This window comes from Ranitomeya variabilis, chromosome 4, assembly GCF_051348905.1.
Source record: "Ranitomeya variabilis isolate aRanVar5 chromosome 4, aRanVar5.hap1, whole genome shotgun sequence".
NCBI lineage: Eukaryota > Metazoa > Chordata > Amphibia > Anura > Dendrobatidae > Ranitomeya > Ranitomeya variabilis.
Window position 1 is genome coordinate 636,390,813 of NC_135235.1, and position 20,347 is coordinate 636,411,159.

The 20,347-nt window shown below is 43.9% G+C and overlaps 1 protein-coding gene across 1 annotated transcript in view; it reads right to left on the reverse strand.

Annotated features, from left to right (window-relative positions):
• Window positions 1–911: 911 nt before the first annotated feature.
• The window catches only part of LOC143768151 (uncharacterized), a 104,916-nt gene continuing 85,480 nt past the window's right edge, over window positions 912–20,347 (reverse strand). The window contains 6 exon segments of the mRNA XM_077256838.1: window positions 912–3,087; window positions 9,812–9,902; window positions 10,559–10,656; window positions 10,740–10,863; window positions 10,946–11,125; window positions 11,255–11,401. Coding sequence (XP_077112953.1) covers window positions 2,336–3,087; window positions 9,812–9,902; window positions 10,559–10,656; window positions 10,740–10,863; window positions 10,946–11,125; window positions 11,255–11,401 — 1,392 coding nt within the window. The 3' untranslated portion in view covers window positions 912–2,335.

Sequence of the window (20,347 nt, forward strand, 5' to 3'; positions counted from 1 at the left end):
AAAAGGGTTAGTAGGAAAAAATGGACCTCACAGTTTGTTGCGCAATTTCTCCTGAGTGCGCCAATACCGTTTATGTAATCAGAAAATACTTTTCCGGCACAGTGCTAATCTCAGAAGGGAAGGACCCACTAGTCACATTGACAGTGCCCCTGAGGTGCAGGAAAAGCAAAATTCCCCCATAAATGACCCCAAAACTATTTTATGGAAAAAAGACTTGTTTTTGCATCTCTATATTCTGAGTCCTATAACGATGTTATTTCTTCACTGACGCAGTTGTATGCTGGGTTGTTTTTTGGTGGGACAATAACACTTTTTCAGAGATACCATTTTTATTTACCCTTTTTATTTACATTTGACTTTTATTGCAATTTTTTCCACTTTTTTGGTGGTATGATGAAAAAGCAGGTTTTTTTGCCACTTTTTAAAAATAATTTTATTTACCGAGTTCACTGAAAGGGTTAAATAGTTTGACAGTTTTATAGGTCAGTCAAAAATTAGAAAAAATTGCCTACAGCACTCACATTGGACACTCAGGAACCCGGTTTTTCATACCTACAAGAAGATGCACAGCCCCAAACTACAAAGAGCTCGCTTGGAAAAAAGTGGAAAATAAGTAATAGACAGCTTGGGTGATGCAAATAAATCTTTTATTCTGCCATACGAGGTGCAACGATTCAACCAAATACAAGTCTTTGTTAAGCATACAAAATGGTGCAGACAGCTGGTTTAAATAACACTAGTAATCAAAAGAAAACCAATGAGAACATGTGAAACCGCTCCCCCACTGCAGTGTGTGTGTGTGTGTGTGTGTGTGTGTGTGTGTGTGTGTGTGTGTGTGTGTGTGTGTGTGTGTGTGTATATATATATATATATATATATATATATACACACACATACATATATACAAATATATATATATATACACATAGATAGATCTATCTATCTATCGCAGAACCTAAGTGTCGCAAAACTGTGCCATGTCCCAACCTTTCCAATGGTGTATCCGCATGTTTGTTGACCAGCCAACAATATAGCCAATGCAGAGACCCCTATGAGAAAGCAAATGTGAAAAGAGCGTCGGGGGGTCCCCTGGGAGATTGCACTCATATTAGTACTTTATTATGGAGAAGTCTCATTAATCATGACCTCTATATACACACATGTACATTGCTGGGAAACAATTTATGCATCCAGTTAGTAAATATTATGTGATATGCATGACATAAGCCATATTATACAGTATGCACATACACTTTATTTCATCTTGATAATAGATATCTTCACAGGTTGTATAAGATTAGTGATACCAACCATCAGGTATATCGAACTATTTTTCGATTCTTCATGTCATGATGAAAGTTTTGATTTATATTTTTGAATTTGAGAACTTTTTTGCTCTAGGGTGACATTATTCCTTCTTTATGTTCACCTCTTTATTATTTATGTTTAAATATTATATACTTGTCAGCACTTCTTCTTCGAACGTTATCCATGAATTTGATATAAAAGGGATACTGTGGTAATTACATAATGAAACTATGTACAACCTAGTTAATTTCTCTGTGAATTTCTTAATAGATTGATATCGATCGTGGCATTTAGGGGGTTGAAATGTCCAGGGCAGTGTGAGCATCGCTCATGGCACCGACAGCTGAGACTCGGCTTTCATTTAATCCGGTAGTTTACAGCAAGCGTGCGGACAATGTTACTGTGCCTGCATGATCGTCATGATGTAAATTTACGCCATTTTGCGGGAACCCTTTCCCGACCATGACGTAAATATATGTCAAATGCTGTGAAGGAGTTAATAATTGTTGCATGTGTATTATTTGGATACTAATTGCTTTTCAATAACAAATGGTCCTTGCCAATTGTATACATTTTCTAATAATCCTTTTGTGCTCTAAAATGCTTTCACTTTCATTTTTAGACAAGTGACTTTAGTAGAATATAACTTGAGTTTTTCCTTGTAAAAAGTATCAATAAAGTGTCTACTGCCCTTTATGAATTTGCTGATGTCTAAGATTTGTTCTCTGAATAAAACATTTTCCATAATTTGAACATGAAAATGTTTTTTCCCTTTATGAGTTCTCTGATGTCTAGCAAGATCTGACTTCTTGATAAAACAATTTACACATTCTAAACCTGAAAATAGCTTCTCTCCGGTGTCTTTTCTAATGTCTAAAAAGACCTGATTTATTGGTAAAATATTTGCATCACTCCGAACATGAAAATGGTTTCTTGAATATGACTTCTCCCATGTGTGAACTCTCTGATGTGAAATTAGATATGCTTTCCAATTAAAACATTTCCCACATTAAAGACATGAAAATTACTACTCCCCTGTGTGAATTCTCTGATGCGTAACAAGATTTGCTTTATAATTAAAACATTTTCCACATTCTAAACATGAAAATGACTTCTCACTCGTGTGAATTATCTGATGTGCAACAAGATTTGCTTTCCAATTAAAACATTTCCCACATTCTGAACATGAAAATGGCTTCTCACCTGTGTGAATTCTCTGATGTGCAACAAGACTTGCTTTCCAAATAAAGCGTTTCCCACAGTCCAAACATGAAAATCGCTTTTCCCCTGTGTGAGTTCTCTGATGTCTAACAAGTTTGAATTTTTCACTAAAACATTTCCCACATTCTAAACATGAAAATGGCTTCTCTCCTGTGTGAATTCTCTGATGTGTAACAAAATTTGTTTTTTGACTAAAACATTTCCCACATTCTGAACAAAAATAGGGCTTCTCCCCTGTGTGAGTTCTCTGATGTCTAGTAAGATTTGCTTTCCAGTTAAAATTTTTCCCACACTCTGAACATGAAAATGACTTCTCCCTTATGTGAGCTATTTGTTGTTTAACAGCTCTCCTGTGATTTTTCTTTTGTTTAATAGTCTTTGATGAAGCAGAAGAAAGGACTCCTTGAATAGGATCAGATGATATATCTTTGCTGTGAAGAGCTGGAAGTGTATCTAGGATAATGGTATGTTCTTCACATGTATCGGGTGTGATAACATGATCATCTGCTATGAAATTTGAAAATATCAGATTTCCCTCTGAACTCCCGGTACAGACATCTGCAAAGAAAAAGACTGATTTTATTATTTTTCATTAAGAGTGTCCTAAAATGATATTCATATTTATATTATATATTTTAAAACATATTCTTGCAACTTGTAATGCAATTCAATTAACATCTGACTAAAACAGTAGCCCAAGAAGTAGGGACTATTCGATTATGATGATAGGCCACGAGGTGGTTGCCTTTCAATTTTTCACTGTGGAAGATGTCTTCTCCATATGTTTATATTTCAGTGTGCACCTCACCAATCTTTTCCAGTTACATATTCAGTGGAGTCTTATAAAAAAGGCCTTAGGCATCATTCACGCTTCCTTTTTTGGTCATATTTGACAAATTACTTTTTTCAGAGACCGATGCATTTTCGGTACATGTGTAAGGTTTTACAATCTTGGTATCAACTGTTCTTTTTCCTTCTTAAAAAAATATATATATATATATATATATATATATATATATAAAATAAATAAATGTGCAGCATTTACATGATATGCGGATGGCATCTGAGTGCCTGGGTGGCATCCATTTTTTCCTCTCAGAGGTGCATTGGTAAAAAATGGGTGAATTTCATCTGTAAATCTGATCACAAATGGTCATGTCTGCTTGCCTTCTGGTGTTCAGCGATAGGCTGGGTTCAGGCTTGTGATCTAAAGTTTAACTCATCTGTTCCATGTTAAAAACAGAATTCATGCCCAAAACAGATCTGCTGCACAACTGATACAAATGAAACCAAGAGTGGCCTCACCCATGATTATGGGGTTTATTATGATTCCTTTTTTAGAATAAAAAAAACTAAGTTCTGTATGATGCATTTTTTTTTTCAATTCTAAAAACCTACATGGATAACAACAATTTCACCAACTTTATTCACACTAATTACAGATTAGTACCGTAATTAAAAACTAATATGTTCACTGTATTAAACAGGTTGTTACGATTACATGGTCATAAAATATGTCCATGTTTAATTGTTTTGCGCATTTATTTTCACAAGTAACTTTGTGGGAAAAACATCTCTGACAGTAACTTTTCAGCACTTGTAATAATATACTGGCATGTAGAGATAGATCTGTATGGATCAGTATATTACGCTTGCAAAGAAAAATGCTATTGAGATTCTAGGGTTGAGGAAATTCTCTATGACATAAAGGTGCAACCTATGGTGACTGTCTATCAGTGGAGTAACTAGAGTCCTATGGGCCCAGTTGCAAAATTTGGTCAAATCAATGGACCCCTGTAACAAGGTTATCCTTCCAGGCCAGTATCCTGTAATAGAGTCCCACATCATTTAGTAATACAATAAAAAATACAGTCATGACCAAAAGTGTTGGCACCATTGAAATTGTTTCAGAAAACAAGTATTTCTCACAGAAAATTATTGCAATTACACAAAATTGGAATATTGGACATAATTTAACCAAAACCTCCAAAATGGGACAGACAAAATTGTTTATATCTTTCCAAAATTGTTGGCAAACGACTTTATTTCAAGCATGTGATGCTCATCCAAACTAACCTGTGTCTTGTAACAGGTGTGGGCAATGTGAATCTTTGCATTCTGTGTCTGTGTGCCACACTAAGCATAGTGAACCAAAAGAGGAGTAGAGAACTGTCTGAGGACTTGAGAACCACTATTGTTTAACAATCTCAAAGTTACAAGTTCATTTGCAGAGATCTTTGGCCCTTTGTGCATGGTGCGCAACATAATCAAGAAGTTTAAAACCCATGGCACTATAGCTCATCTCCCTGAACATGGAAGGCAGAGAAAAATTGATGAAAGATTGCAACACAGTATTGTCTGAATGGGGGATAAGCAGCCCCAATCAAGTTCCAAAGAAATTCAAGCTGTCCTGTGGGCTCAGGGTGCATCAGTGACAGCATGAACTATCTGTCAAAATTTGAATAAAATATGCCAGGAGACCCAGGAGGAGCCCACTGCTGACACCGACATAAAAAAGCTAGACTGCAGTTTACCAAAATGTATGTGAGTAAGGCTGGTTTCACACTTGCGTTTTTGTCTGCAGCGTTTTTTGCACAAAAAACGCATGCGTTTTTTCCCCCTATACTTAACATTGAAAACGCATGCGGTTTTTTTGTACGCGTTTGGTCGCGTTTTCAAACGCATGCGTTTTTTTTCTGCATGCGTTCTTTTTCAAAAATGCAACCTGTAGTATTTTTTTGCGCGTTTTTTTTGCCGCGAAAAAACGCATGCGTTTTTTCGCGGCAAAAAAATGCATTGCTGTCTATGTAAACGCATGCGTTTTTAAGCACATGCGTTTGTTTGCGTTAAAAACGCATGCGTTTTTATAGAAAAAACCCAGAAAACAGACTGAAAAGCCACCCACCACCATCAAGGTGATAAAGGGATCCAAACCCTAACCCTAACTCTACCCCTAACCTCACCCCTAACCGTTTAATGAACCTTTTTGTGACAGTCATAGTGCCACGTATTTAAGTGCCACGTATCACTTATTTTAGTGCCACGTATTTCAATGCCACGTATTTCAGTGCCACGTATCACGTATTTCAGTACCACGTATTCAGTGCCACGTATTTCAGTGCCACGTACCACGTATTCAGTGCCACGTACCACGTATTTCAGTGCCACGTATTTCAGTGCCACGTATCACGTATTTCAGTACCACGTATTCAGTGCCACGTATTTCAGTGCCACGTACCACGTATTTCAGTGCCACGTATTTCAGTGCCACGTATCACGTATTTCAGTACCACGTATTCAGTGCCACGTATTTCAGTGCCACGTATCACGTATTTCAGTACCACGTATTCAGTGCCACGTATTTCAGTGCCACGTACCACGTATTCAGTGCCACGTACCACGTATTTCAGTGCCACGTATTTCAGTGCCACGTATCACGTATTTCAGTGCCACGTATTTCAGTGCCACGTATTTCAGTTACGTTTAGGGGTTAGGGGTAGGGTTAGAGTGACCAGGACATTCTTCTAATAAAAAGCTACCCCTAACCCTAACTAATTCTACTATTAGTGGATTTTCTAGTTGATTTTTTCATGGGAAAAAAAAACAAAAACGCATGCGTCTAAAAAACGCGGCGTTTTGCCGCGATTACATGCGTTTTTTCACCACATGCGTTTTTTCAAAAACGCATGCAGATCAAAACGCAAGTGTGAAACCAGCCTAAGCCAAATTCCTTCTGAGAAAGCGTCTTGTGGACAGATGAGTCCAAGATAGGGCTTTTTGGTAAAGAACTTCATTCATTCTACTGCTTACTGAAAAAACGAATGAGGTCTAGAAAGAAAAGAACACAGTACCTACAGTCAAATATGGTGAAGGTTCAAAGATGATTTGGGTTTGTCTTGCTGTATTTGGCACTGAGTGCCTTGACAGTCTGCAAGGTATCATGGAATCTGAAGATTACCAAAATAATTTGGGTTGCAATGTAGTGCCCAGTATCAGAAAGTTTGGTTTACATCCTAGGTTATGGTTCTTACAGCAGGGCAATAACCCCAACTATACTTCAAGAAGAACTCAGAAATGGATTGAAATAAATTGCTGCAGAGTTCTGAAGCAGTCAGCAATGAGTCCGGATCTAAATCTCATTGAACACCGGTGGAGAGACCTTAAAATTGCTGATAGAAGAAGGCACCCTTCCAGTAGGAGATACCTGGAGCAGTTTGCAATGGAAGATTGGTCCAAAATTCCAGTTGAGAGGTGTAAGAAGCTTGTTGATGGTTATAAGAAGTGATTGATTAACGCTATTCCAAAGCGTGTGCAATCAAATATTAAGTTAAGGGTGCCAACAATTTTGTCTGGCCCATTTTTGGAGTTTTGTGTGAAATGATGTCCAATTTGCCTTTTTTTTATCTGGTTTTTTTTGTGCTGTTCGAATACACACAAAGGACATAAACGTGTAATTGCCATAATTTTCTGGGTGAAATACTTCACTTTCTGGAACAACTTCAAGGGTGCCAACACGTTAGTCTATGACGGTAAAAAAAAAGAGGCTGAAAAAAGAAAGCAATTGCGAAGAGGGGAAGGAGACATGTGATGAAAGAATAGGGCAGGCAGCAAATGGAAGTAGAGTCATGGGCTGCATGCAATGGGCATGCCGACATCACCTACTGGCCTCTGATAGGCTGACGGCCACTATAGCTATTGCAGCACAAAGAGCTGGTGGTTCTAGGAGCCACAGCACATTTCAGCTGAATGTGCAGGTGAGAACAGCTGGGCTGGCGTTGGCAAGCCCCTCTAGTGCACAAGGCCGACCGCAGTCACACCCTTTGTGACCACAATCCTTACGCCTCTGCTGATAATATTTCTGTCTTCAATATCAGGAGTCCTAAGTTAGTATCCCCATTACTAACAAGCTTCAAAAGTATATTTAGATACATGCACTAAGCACAGAGTTCAGTTTCAAACAGTACTGTGAATACAGAAGTACCATATATACCCGAGTATAAGCTGAGATTTTAAGCCCATTTTTTTTAAACTGAAAGTGCCCCTCTCGGCTTATACTCGAGTATACACTGTGTGCAGAATTATTAGGCAAGTTGTATTTTGATCACATGATACTTTTTATACATGTTGTCCTAATCCAAGCTGTTCAGGCTTGAAAGCCAATTACCAATTAATTAAATCGGGTGATGTGCATCTCTGTAATGAGGAGGGGTGTTGTCTAATGACATCAAAACCCTATATAAGGTGTGCGTAATTATTAGGCAACTTCCTTTCCTTTGGCAAAATGGGTCAGAAGAGAGATTTGACGGGCTCTGAAAAGTCCAAAATTGTGAGATGTCTTGCAGAGGGATGCAGCAGTCTTGAAATTGTCAAACTTTTGAAGCGTGATCACCGAACAATTAAGCGTTTCATGGCAAATAGCCAACAGGGTCGCAAGAAGCGTGTTGGGCAAAAAAGGCACATCTCTTTGAAATATTTTAGATTTCGTTTCTTGAACCCCTTTCTCCCATATAGCAAATTAAGTATCAATCTCTGTTTTAAAACATTCCATCTCCCTGACCAACATTTCTGATTTCAATATCACTTGGGTCTTCTCAATTTCTTCCTCAAGCTCCTCTATATTTTTCTCATTCATTTATATCAACAATTCCATCAACATTTTTGAACAGGCGTTACAAGCTTCCTCCCATTTTGCTTTAATTGATTCATCTTCAACTGGAAAAGATGGTAATACCCGCACCTTTAGGCCTCTTGGAATCAGATTTTTCTGGAGATAATTTTCCATAACATTTTTTTTATTCCAGCAAACTCTTAGGGCTTGTGCACACGCTGCGGATTCCACTGCGGAATTTTCCGCAGCGGAATTGATAAATCCGCAGTGCAAAACCGCTGCGGTTTTTACTGCGGATTTATCGCGGTTTCTAGTGCGGTTTCCGCTGCGGGTTTACACCTGCAGTTTTCTATTGGAGGTGTAAACCCGCAGCGGAATATGCACAAAGAATTGACATGCTGCGGAATATAAGCCGCTGCGTTTCCACGCGTTTTTTTCCGCAGCATGTGCACTGCGGATTTAGTTTCCCGTAGGTTTACATTGTACTGTAAACTTATGGGAAACCGCTGCGGACCCGTAGGTTGCAGAAACGCTGCGGTTCCGCAGCATGTGCACATACCCTTAACCTTTTCCTTAATAAAAATGTAAAAGAGTTTTTTGTCTCCTGAACTTGCACATTTTCTGATGTCTTTTCATGTACCTCCTCACTTTTAAAAATCAAACTTGCTTGAGAAAGCCAAGGAGTCCCTTGCTCTAATATCCATGACGCCCCTCCAAAAAATTCCCAAACTGAGGCACACCGCTGGACGCACCCCGGAGCACGTTTCGCCGCTCTATAGCCTTGCTTTCTCAAGGGGAGGTGAATATTCATCACCTTAATGAGTGGTACCACCTGACCGCTCACACAGGACGAGCTGCCGGCGCTGAGAGCAGGCATCGCGGGAGTTGGGTGAGTATTTCTCTTTAAGCGGGCGGGAGGTGACACCAAACTTTAATTTAACCAAAAAAAACAAAAACTTGATCTTTCATCCCTTCTCTCCTGCTAGCGCTGCTTTCAGCCGAGCAGGAGAGAAGGAATGAATGCCGGCTTCAGCACCACACGCAGGGGACAGCGCTTACTGTAGCGCTGTCTCTCCTACCGCGGTACGTGCACACGGAGGAGAGTGCACACTGTTCTCCGTGTGCGGGACGCTTTGCGGACCGTGCTGCCGGAGAAAAATGGACATGTCTACGTGTTTTCAACACGGACACACGGTCCGTGAAAACACGCAGGCAAGTGCATAGACCCATTCATTTGAATGGGTCTACGTGTGTCAGTGTCTCCGGTATGTGAGAAAACTGTCACTACACGTACCGGAGACACTGACGTGTGAAAGAGGCCTAAGATAGCCAAATCTAAAAACCCCACTCGAACTTTCAAAAATATTAAGCTTTAATATTTATGAGTCTCTTGGGTTGATTGAGAACATAGTTGTTGATCAATAATAAAAATAATCCTCTGAAATACAACTTGCCTAATAATTCTGCACACAGTGTATACGGTATATATTTTTCAAAGGCCCAGAAGAATGTTATAGCTGTGGAGGAGAGACGTCTGTGTATAATAGTGTATTCCTTTTTTAACTGCTAAATCTTTGCTTATAAAATCTATTATTAAAAATTCTCTGTGAACATAACTCAAGCCAGTGAATGAGTAAAATCTGTAACAGTCTGCATTTAATGGTCACTACTCACCTGTACGGTTAGCTATAGGAATCTCCTCTTTACACCACTCATCACCCCTCACATATGTCTCCATAGTATTTTCACATTTCACATATTTACCCTAAAAAATAAAAATTGTAAAATTCACAGACAGATAAAGACGTTTGGTGAAATGATGTTGAAGAACGGAAAACATCAAACAGCTGCAGGAAGAGACCTGCAGCAAAAAAGATCATCAATTAACCACAAATGATAGCGAAATTACCACATAGCTGCAGGTCTGTATAAATCCAACCAGTCCTCTCCACCAAGTATAAAACATACACCGAATGGCCACATTACTAAAGACACCCATCTAGTAGGGTGCTGGATCTACTAACACTTAGCATGTTAAAGGAGGCAGAAGTCAAGAGATTCAAAGAATCCGGAAACGTAAAAAGGCCTAGAGTAGGGTTCTTAGTGGAGTGACAGGCCACACAACTGCACCAATTCAAAAAATTATTTAACATTAATTTGAATGTTGTTCATTTCTGTATTAAAATAAGGCCTCCTAAGGCCAAGATCTTGAACCTTAAAGAGACCCTTCTATCCTTTATGACAACAGAACCCCCCCTAAGGCTAGGAGTTTCAGTTTCATATAGAGAAGCTCCAATCATAAAACGGCCGATGTCTCTAATTAGTTGGGTATTTAGTGTATAATACTGGTGGATAAAACAAGACCTTCACAGCCTTCTACTCATCATAGGGGAGATCTCATCATATCTTCTCTCCATCTACCTGATAATCCTGAGGAACATCGAGATCTTCTTGTTTACAGTCCTGTGGAAGAAGAGGACGGGGACATCTCTCTGGTGTTGTCCTCCTACTGGATAGAACTGGAGGAAACACATACAGGGACTGAATTCATTCTTTACATACAGATAATTATAGGCCGTGTGTATTTAGTCCTGTCTATTACCTGGTGATGTGAGGGGCTGGGGAACCTCCATCATGACGTCCTTGTACAGATCTTTGTGTCCTTCTAAATACTCCCACTCCTCCATGGAGAAATAGACGGTGACATCCTGACACCTTATAGGAACCTGACACATACAATGATACCGTCATCCCCCGATCCCTCCATAGCGTTACTGTATAATGTCCCAGCATTCCCAGCAGTGTCACCTCTCCAGTCAGCAGCTCAATCATCTTGTAGGTGAGTTCTAGGATCTTCTGGTCATTGATATTCTCATGTATCAGGGGGTGAGGTGGAGGCCCCGTGATTGGGCTCAGGGGTCTTCCCCATCCCTCAGACACAGGGTCCTGACAGCGCTCACTAGAGGTCTTCTTCACTACTGTGTAATCCTGGTTATGGAGAGACACATTAATAAACCTCACTACAGACATTCCCAGAGTCCTCACCTCTCCAGTTCTGTCCGTCTGTTATTCCCATAGATAAGAATGATGTAATGTGACGTCATCAGAATCTCTCACCTCTCCAGTAAGCCGGAAGAGGATCTCTAGGGTGAGGTGTAATATCCTCTCCGCCATCTTGTCCCTGTCCCTCTCCATCCTTGTAGGGTCACTCAGGAGAATTCTCTTATATAGAAGATCTCCACTGAGAGGATCCGATATTGTAGGGACCTGAATGGGGAGAAGATGACGATGTAACATCATCAAGATCCAATGTAAGAAACCTCCGGAGCTGTTACCGGCGTCACATGATCACTACATCCAGTCACGGCCCCGTCCTGCCCCCGGTATAACACACAGTCCCATTATAGTCACATACAGAGATTTATCACAGGCTCAGCACTGAGGGGGTTAATGTCCCCTGCACCCAGTAATGGGGAATCTCCAGCACCTACCTCCACCTGCAGAGCCGCACACCACATATATGGCTGTTCTGTGCGCACAGGACCTGTGATGAGGTCACAGGAGGGGAGGAGTCAGGGGTCACATGATCAAGGGCCTCAGTGTCTGCAGGACTCTGCTGTGCTGGTTGCAGGGCCGGACTGGGACTAAAATTCAGCCCTGGCATTTGAAGTTACACAGGCCCACTTGTCACATGGTGACTGTATAATATCTTTGTACACTTGTAGGCAGGGCCGGTTTTAGGCAAAGTTTAAAATGGGTCCCCAAATGCTAACATATTGCACATCACACAGAAGCCTTTCTGTTGTATTTACATACGCTGAGTTCAGGCCGCTAAACGAGTTTGATCGACAATACTGAAGTTGTTCAATGCTTGTTTCCCGGCCTCTTTCCACCAGCTGAGGAATAATGATGAGACAGAACGATCACTAATAGATCACCATACAGTATCATGTTTTCAGCAGCACATCTACAGTTTACACTGGCAATGTGCTGCTGACAACAAGGCTTTTTGTTCCAGCAAAAACAATCCGAATATGCAGCATTTTACTTGTTTAGTAAAATACACCCCATAGTCCTCCATATATTATAATGTGCTCCATAGTCCTCCATATAGTATAATACACTCCCTATAGTCCTCCATATATTAAAATACACTGCTCAGTCCTCCACATAGTATAATACACTCCTCATAGTCCTCCATATAGCATAATACAATCCTCATAGTCCTCCATATAGCATAATACAATCCTCATAGTGCTCCATATAGTATAATGCACCGCCACAGTCATCCATGTAGTACAATTCACTTCCCATAGTATAATGCACCCCATAGTTCTTCATATAGTATAACGTATTCCCCATAGTCCTCGATACAGTATAATGCAGCCACCCCAGAGTATAATGCAGCCACCCCAGAGTATAATGCAGCCACCCCAGAGTATAATGCAGCCACCCCACAGAGTATAATGCAGCCACCCCACAGAGTATAATGCAGCCACCCCAGAGTATGTAACCCCCATAGAATATAATACAGCCCACCTCCCCATAATATATAATGTAGCCCCCCATAGAATATAATGCAGCCCCCCATAGTATATAACGCAGCCTCCCCCATAGAATATAATATACCCCCACAATAGTATATAACACAGCCACATAGTACATAACATGGCCTCCCCCATAGAATATAATATACTCCCCATAGTATATAGCAAAGCCCGCATATTATATAGCACAAACCGCATAGTATACAGCACAGCCTGCATAATATAGCACAGCCCGCGTAGTAGATAACACAGCCCACACAGCAGTATTCAGCACAGACCACACAGTAGTATACAGCACAGCCCACGTAGAAGTATACAGCACAGTCCACACAGTAGTATACAGCACAGCCCACAGAGTAATATATACAGCACAGCCCACAAAGTAATATATACAGCACAGCCCACAAAGTAATATATACAGCACAGCCCACAGAGAACTATATACAGCACAGCCCACAGAGAACTATATACAGCACAGCCCACAGAGAACTATATACAGCACAGCCCAGAGTACTATATAAAGCACAGCCCAGAGAGTACTATATACAGCACAGCCCAGATAGTACTATATACAGCACAGCCCAGAGAGTACTATATACAGCACAGCCCACAGAGTACTATATACAGCACAGCCCACAGAGTACTATACACAGCACAGCCCACAGAGTACTATATACAGCACAGCCCAGAGTACTATATACAGCACAGCCCACAGAGTACTATATACAGCACAGCCCACAGAGTACTATATACAGCACAGCCCACAGAGAACTATATACAGCACACAGTAGTATACAGCACAGAGCACAGCCCACAGAGAACTATATACAGCCCACAGTAGTATACAGCACAGAGCACAGCCCACAGAGAACTATATACAGCCCACAGCAGTATACAGCACAGAGCACAGCCCACAGAGAACTATATACAGCCCACAGCAGTATACAGCACAGAGCACAGCCCACAGAGAACTATATACAGCCCACAGTAGTATACAGCACAGAGCACAGCCCACAGAGAGCTATATACAGCCCACAGTAGTATACAGCACAGAGCACAGCCCACAGAGTACTATATACAGACCACAGTAGTATACAGCACAGAGCACAGCCCACAGAGTACTATATATAGCACAGAGCACACAGTAGTATACAGCACAGAGCACAGCCCACAGAGAGCTATATACAGCCCACAGTAGTATGCAGCACAGAGCACAGCCCACAGAGAACTATATACAGCCCACAGCAGTATACAGCACAGAGCACAGCCCACAGAGAACTATATACAGCCCACAGAGTACTATATACAGCCCACAGTAGTATACAGCACAGAGCACAGCCCACAGAGAACTATATACAGCCCACAGTAGTATACAGCACAGAGCACAGCCCACAGAGAACTATATACAGCCCACAGCAGTATACAGCACAGAGCACAGCCCACAGAGAACTATATACAGCCCACAGTAGTATACAGCACAGAGCACAGCCCACAGAGTACTATATATAGCACACAGCCCACGGTAGTATACAGCACAGAGCACAGCCCACAGAGAACTATATACAGCCTACAGCAGTATACAGCACAGAGCACAGCCCACAGAGTACTATATACAGCCCACAGTAGTATACAGCACAGAGCACAGCCCACAGAGTACTATATATAGCACACAGCCCACCGTAGTATACAGCACAGAGCACAGCCCACAGAGTACTATATATAGCACAGAGCACACAGTAGTATACAGCACAGAGCACAGCCCACAGAGAGCTATATACAGCCCACAGTAGTATACAGCACAGAGCACAGCCCACAGAGAACTATATACAGCCCACAGCAGTATACAGCACAGAGCACAGCCCACAGAGAACTATATACAGCCCACAGTGGTATACAGCACAGAGCACAGCCCACAGAGAACTATATACAGCCCACAGCAGTATACAGCACAGAGCACAGCCCACAGAGAACTATATACAGCCCACAGCAGTATACAGCACAGAGCACAGCCCACAGAGAACTATATACAGCCCACAGCAGTATACAGCACAGAGCACAGCCCACAGAGAACTATATACAGCCCACAGCAGTATACAGCACAGAGCACAGCCCACAGAGAACTATATACAGCCCACAGTAGTATACAGCACAGAGCACAGCCCACAGAGAACTATATACAGCCCACAGCAGTATACAGCACAGAGCACAGCCCACAGAGAACTATATACAGCCCACAGTAGTATACAGCACAGAGCACAGCCCACAGAGAACTATATACAGCCCACAGCAGTATACAGCACAGAGCACAGCCCACAGAGAACTATATACAGCCCACAGCAGTATACAGCACAGAGCACAGCCCACAGAGAACTATATACAGCCCACAGCAGTATACAGCACAGAGCACAGCCCACAGAGAACTATATACAGCCCACAGCAGTATACAGCACAGAGCACAGCCCACAGAGAACTATATACAGCGCACAGTAGTATACAGCACAGAGCACAGCCCACAGAGAACTATATACAGCCCACATCTCTTCTCTTCCTCCCCTCCCCTCCTCCGAGAATGGCCCCACAGTCCAGAAAAAAAAAAAAACTCTCCTCACCTCTCCTCGTGCCCAGCGTTGCTTCCTGGTTCCTGCTCCTGTCTCAGCAGCTGCAGTCTGCCCGGGACACAGCAGGTGTGCGATGATATGACATCATCGCGCACCCGCAGTGTCAGAGGCAGAGCGGGGAATGATGGGAGAGGAGCGTCTGTAGACGCTCTCTCCTCCATCATTGCATTCAACTGTACCGGCGTCTATACGCCGGTATAGTTGAATGCGACGGCGGGGGCGGCGGATTGAGCGGCCCACCACTGGCACCGGCCCTTCTGGCATTTGCCAGAAGTGCCCTATGGCCAGTCCGGCCCTGGCTGGTTGTCATGGTGCTGGATGAGGGGAAGTTTCTGTGTGGGGTCAGGAGGGGTTTACAGGGTGGATGTAGCAGAGCCGTGTGTGTACGACGTGTACGGAGCGGAGCTGTGCGTTTTTGATGTGTACGGAGCACAACCGTGTGTTTAAGTGAGCAGAGCTTATGTGTATAATGCGTGCAGTGAGCCGTGTGTGTATAATAATGTGTGAGTACTACGTGTATTGAGCTGATGGGCTAGTAAGGACCCAGCAGTTATGGTGAACATCAGCACAAATGACAAAGTTAGTGGTAGGTGGAGGGTCCTATTATTTCAGGGAATTAGGCCAGGTTCACATTGCGTTAACAGCAGCCCGTTCAACGCATGCGTTAACGGGCTGCTGTTAACGCAAGGGCCGATATGTCGTCGCGCTAGCGCAGATAGAGCTAGCAGATGCTCTATCTGCGCTAGCGGTGACGGACCCGGAAACGCTGCAGCCCACGTCCCAGGGTCCGTCACTCACTGACAGCACATCGCTAGCGCACGTCTAACGGACGCCAAAAACATAATGTGAACCTGGCCTTAGGCTGAAAGCTTAAAAACAATGTGTCAACACAATTTTGTAGTGTGTGTGTGTGTGTGTGTGTGTGTGTGTGTGTGTGTGTGTGTGTGTGTGTGTGTGTGTGTGTGTGTGTGTGTGTGTGTGTGTGTGTGTGTGTGTGTTATACTCTGTGGGGATTGCATTATACTCTTATCAAGGACTACAGGGAGTGCATTATACTATATGTATTGTATGGGACCTGCATTATACTGTATCGAAGACTATCTGTCCCCATCATTCTTGGTCTAATGAAACTCAGAAACAAGCGTCGAATGACTTCAATATTGATTGTCGATCACATGTTAAGTGGCCAGTGTGGTAGTCGTGGCGGGGGGCTGTTGTGTTCCACACCCTGTCACCCATCATAGAAAACAATGTCCGGTCTGATGTGTGGTGTGGGAGTATTGTACAAAACTCACGTTTTGCACAAAAAGAAAAAAAAGAGCATGAACCGCACCTCCAAAAATCATACGTTGATCTAAAGCCCCTAGGCAAAAATTTATAACTGAACATGAAGTTTTCAGTTTAACATTCTGATCAGACTGCATGAAGCCCACTGCCACGTCACGTAGTGGGTCCTAACGCCCTAACGGAGCGGAGCCGTGCGGCGACCACCGCCAAAGCGGCAATGCACCAGCAGGGGGCAGACGGCCTGTTGCCCCACAGTACCCATGCTGCAAGACTGAGCCCCCATGACTCCAGACCGCACCGCCCCACCAGCACAAAGCCACAGCAACAATGGCTGCCACACAGCACCAGCACCAAAATGAAAGGAGCACTGAAACTCACCTTCCTCCAGCTCTTCAGTGAGAGCCAAAATGGGCTAGACTCCTTACTTTGCAGTCTCCTGCAAATTAAAATCACCTGTGCCAAATGGGAGGAGTGCTGGTCCAAGAAAGAGACTAGAACATGCTTTGCACAAAAAGAAAAAAAAAGAGCATGGACCGCACCGCCAAAAATCATACGTTTATCTAAATCCACTAAGCAAAAATTTATATAACTGAACATGAGGTTTTCAGTTTAAGGCCGGGGTCACACTAGCGTATTGCAATATGCAATATGCTAATGACCCTCGGGTCCTGCTCTGTTGCGAGCAGGAGCCGAGTGTTATGTGTCTGTGCTCCGAACCTCTCGCAGAGACCGGATCGGAGCACAGCTGCGGAGGAGGCGGAGAAATTAATTCCTCCATCTCCTCCATTGCCGGGGTTCGCGTTTAACGCACATCACTCTGATGATATCCGAGTGGTGTGTGCTGTCTCACTCGCACCCATAGGCTTATATGGGTGCGAGTGAGCCGACTGTCGGCCAAGTGTCCGTGAAAATCGCAGCATGCTGCAATTGTCTCGGACCGAGGACAACGTCCGACAAAAAATCGGCTGTGGGATCTGCCCCCTAGCTTAACATTGGTCCAAGTGCAATGCGATTTTTAATCGCATTGCACTCGTCCGTTTAAGTCACCAGTGTGACCCCGGCCTAACATTCTGATCAGACTGTATGAAGCCCATTGCCACGTCACGGCAAACCTCGTAGAGGGTCCTACCTCCCTAACGAAGCGGAGCCGTGCGGCGACCACCACCAAAGAGACAATGCACCAGCAGGGCAGACGGCCTGTTGCCCCACGCACGTTTGAGTTCGCAGATCCTGCTGATTCCATAGTCCCGTCTCCGGACGATATCACACTGAGGAACAGTCAGCATATTCTGCTTTAACAGTGTAACTTTGCTTGATAACAAATAATCCATGGCAGTTTCAGTACAGCACAAGTTCATGTTTTAAGCCTGAGCTTTCCCTCTTAATGCTGGCTCCTGTAGCCTCTGAGATGCTTGTCCTGGCTCTGCGGTCCCATGTTCAGCCTGAGGTTTCCTTCTCAATGCTGGCTCCTCTAGCCTCTGAGATGCTTGTCCTGGCTCTGCAGTCCCACATTCAGCCTGAGTTTTCCCTCTCAATGCTGGCTCCTCTAGCCTCTGAGATGCTTGTCCTGACTCTGCAGTCCCATATTCAGCATGAGTTTTCCCTCTCAATGCTGGCTCCTCTAGCCTCTGAGATGCTTGTCCTGGCTCTGCAGTCCCACATTCAGCCTGAGTTTTCCCTCTCAATGCTGGCTCCTCTAGCCTCTGAGATGCTTGTCCTGACTCTCCAGTCCCATATTCAGCCTGAGTTTTCCCTCTCAATACTGGCTCCTCTAGCCTCTGAGATGCTTGTCCTGGCGCTGGGGTACCCATATTCATATGCTCATTTTCCGGTACTGGTTCCCACTCTGGCTCCCCTTCACTGGGAGATGAAAAAGGTTCTTCTGTGCTGATTCGAGCCATAGGCCCCGGATTCTCTAAGGCAGGTGCAGCACCCCAAATGACCGGTTGCTGCAGTGATGTTGTTTTTCCTTTGGGAAGGTAGTGTCATGCTCCGAGGCAATGGAGTTCTCTTCACCAGGTAAGGCACACACATTCAACACATTCTGAATCCAAGCCAGGAGGGGGAGCTCAAGACCCGGATTCAGGGGAGCTTCCCTATGCTATATGTATCCTGATCTGGAGGAGGAGCTAGAACAGTCTGGGAGAGAAACAAGTAGAAGGAAGTCTGGAACTGAGTGCAGACAGAGAGGCCTGGCAGCCACAAGGGAGCTGCAACCTCTGGAAGGAGGAAGGACCTGAAGGGTTGTTGTATGTGGAGTATCCATAGAGCTGAAGCGTAGTAGCCGGGAACCTGGAGCCCGAGGCTTTTGTGGGACTCTAGGACACAGAGCAGAACCGGAGGGCACGACACTCCACGTTACCTGCCCGCACCACTCCTGAGACGCAGCAGCACCTGAGGAGCCTGGGGCATGTTAGAGTCCTTGTAAAAAGGCTCAAGCTGCCCGTCGTGCAGGTACCCAGGACAGGGGGAAACTGGAGGATCGTGTAGGAAGCTTCAGGCAGCAGGGATCTCACCTTTAATGGCACTAGTTGGAAAAGGCTCATGGACCTCTACTGGAGAAGAGTACCCTCTATTGCCTCTGAGCCGGCTGGACCACCATCACCCGTGCCTGGTACCCTGGACTGTGGCCAGAAACTTGCAGTAAACCAGATAAAGACTTACAACTTGTCTCCTCCATTTATTCATCGGCATTCCATCATCTCTGCCACACACTATAGGACCCCTGGGGACCCCGCTTCACCTGTGGGAAGTGTAACACACGTGCTGCCTCAACATCCCCTAAGGGACCCCTTCAAAGCAGCGTCGGTCCTACTACTGACTGAACTCCACAGGTGGCGTCACGACAAACTTTGAACATTTTCCCTTTTAACTTTGAGCTCCAGGGCGACGGACCAGGTCGCAGCCACCGTGACATTCCCTTTAGCAGCCGACCAGACCTGGTACCGAGTACCCCACTGCCCTGACTTGGCAACTCACAGGGGTCCCCAACCTGTAGCTTGGGAGCCACATGTGGTTCGCGGTCCCATGAATTGTGGCTTGCGACTGTCTGCCAGCTTGGTGCATTGTATCCAGATTTAGTAAACTGGTCTGAAGTGCAGATCTCAAAATGGTGAACTTTGTGAGTAGCCCTGCAGAGAAGAGCAGATCTGGGTATACATCTACTGGTTTCGGGGGTTTAGAGATAATTTAAGTATGGTATGCTGGAGACAGGATGATACTACCGGTCAGAGGAGGTGCTTCAAGCTGGATGTGACTGTGTTGAGAGTGTGTGATGGACGAATGCTGAATGGGAGTTTGGTGGGAACCCCTGGATCTTGGTATACTGCGTCAGGGTGATTTGTGTGGAAAAGATTTGGTTATCATTATACCAGTAATGGTTGCTTTGGTTGCTATTAAAGTGAGGTGGGACAGTAACTGGATTTGGCTCACGACCCTCTTGCAGAGCTAAATGTGGCTCTCAAGGTCAGAAAGGTTGGGGACCACTGCTCTAAGGCATACTATCGGACGATGTGGCTGCCGACTGCATTCTACTTTTCCCAAGCGTTCTGTGCCTTTCATTCACCAACACTTTCTTAATGTTACAACTGTTATACACTACTATACACTTCCCCCACTGACTGACTGAGAATCAGGAAGTGTCCCACTGACAAACTCACTCTTACCCCTACCAACTTGGAAATTCCCTATTTTAGCTATTCCTACACTGGCACCCTAGTTTGGCTGACTCTGTTGCGCCACGCAATTTTCACTTTTCG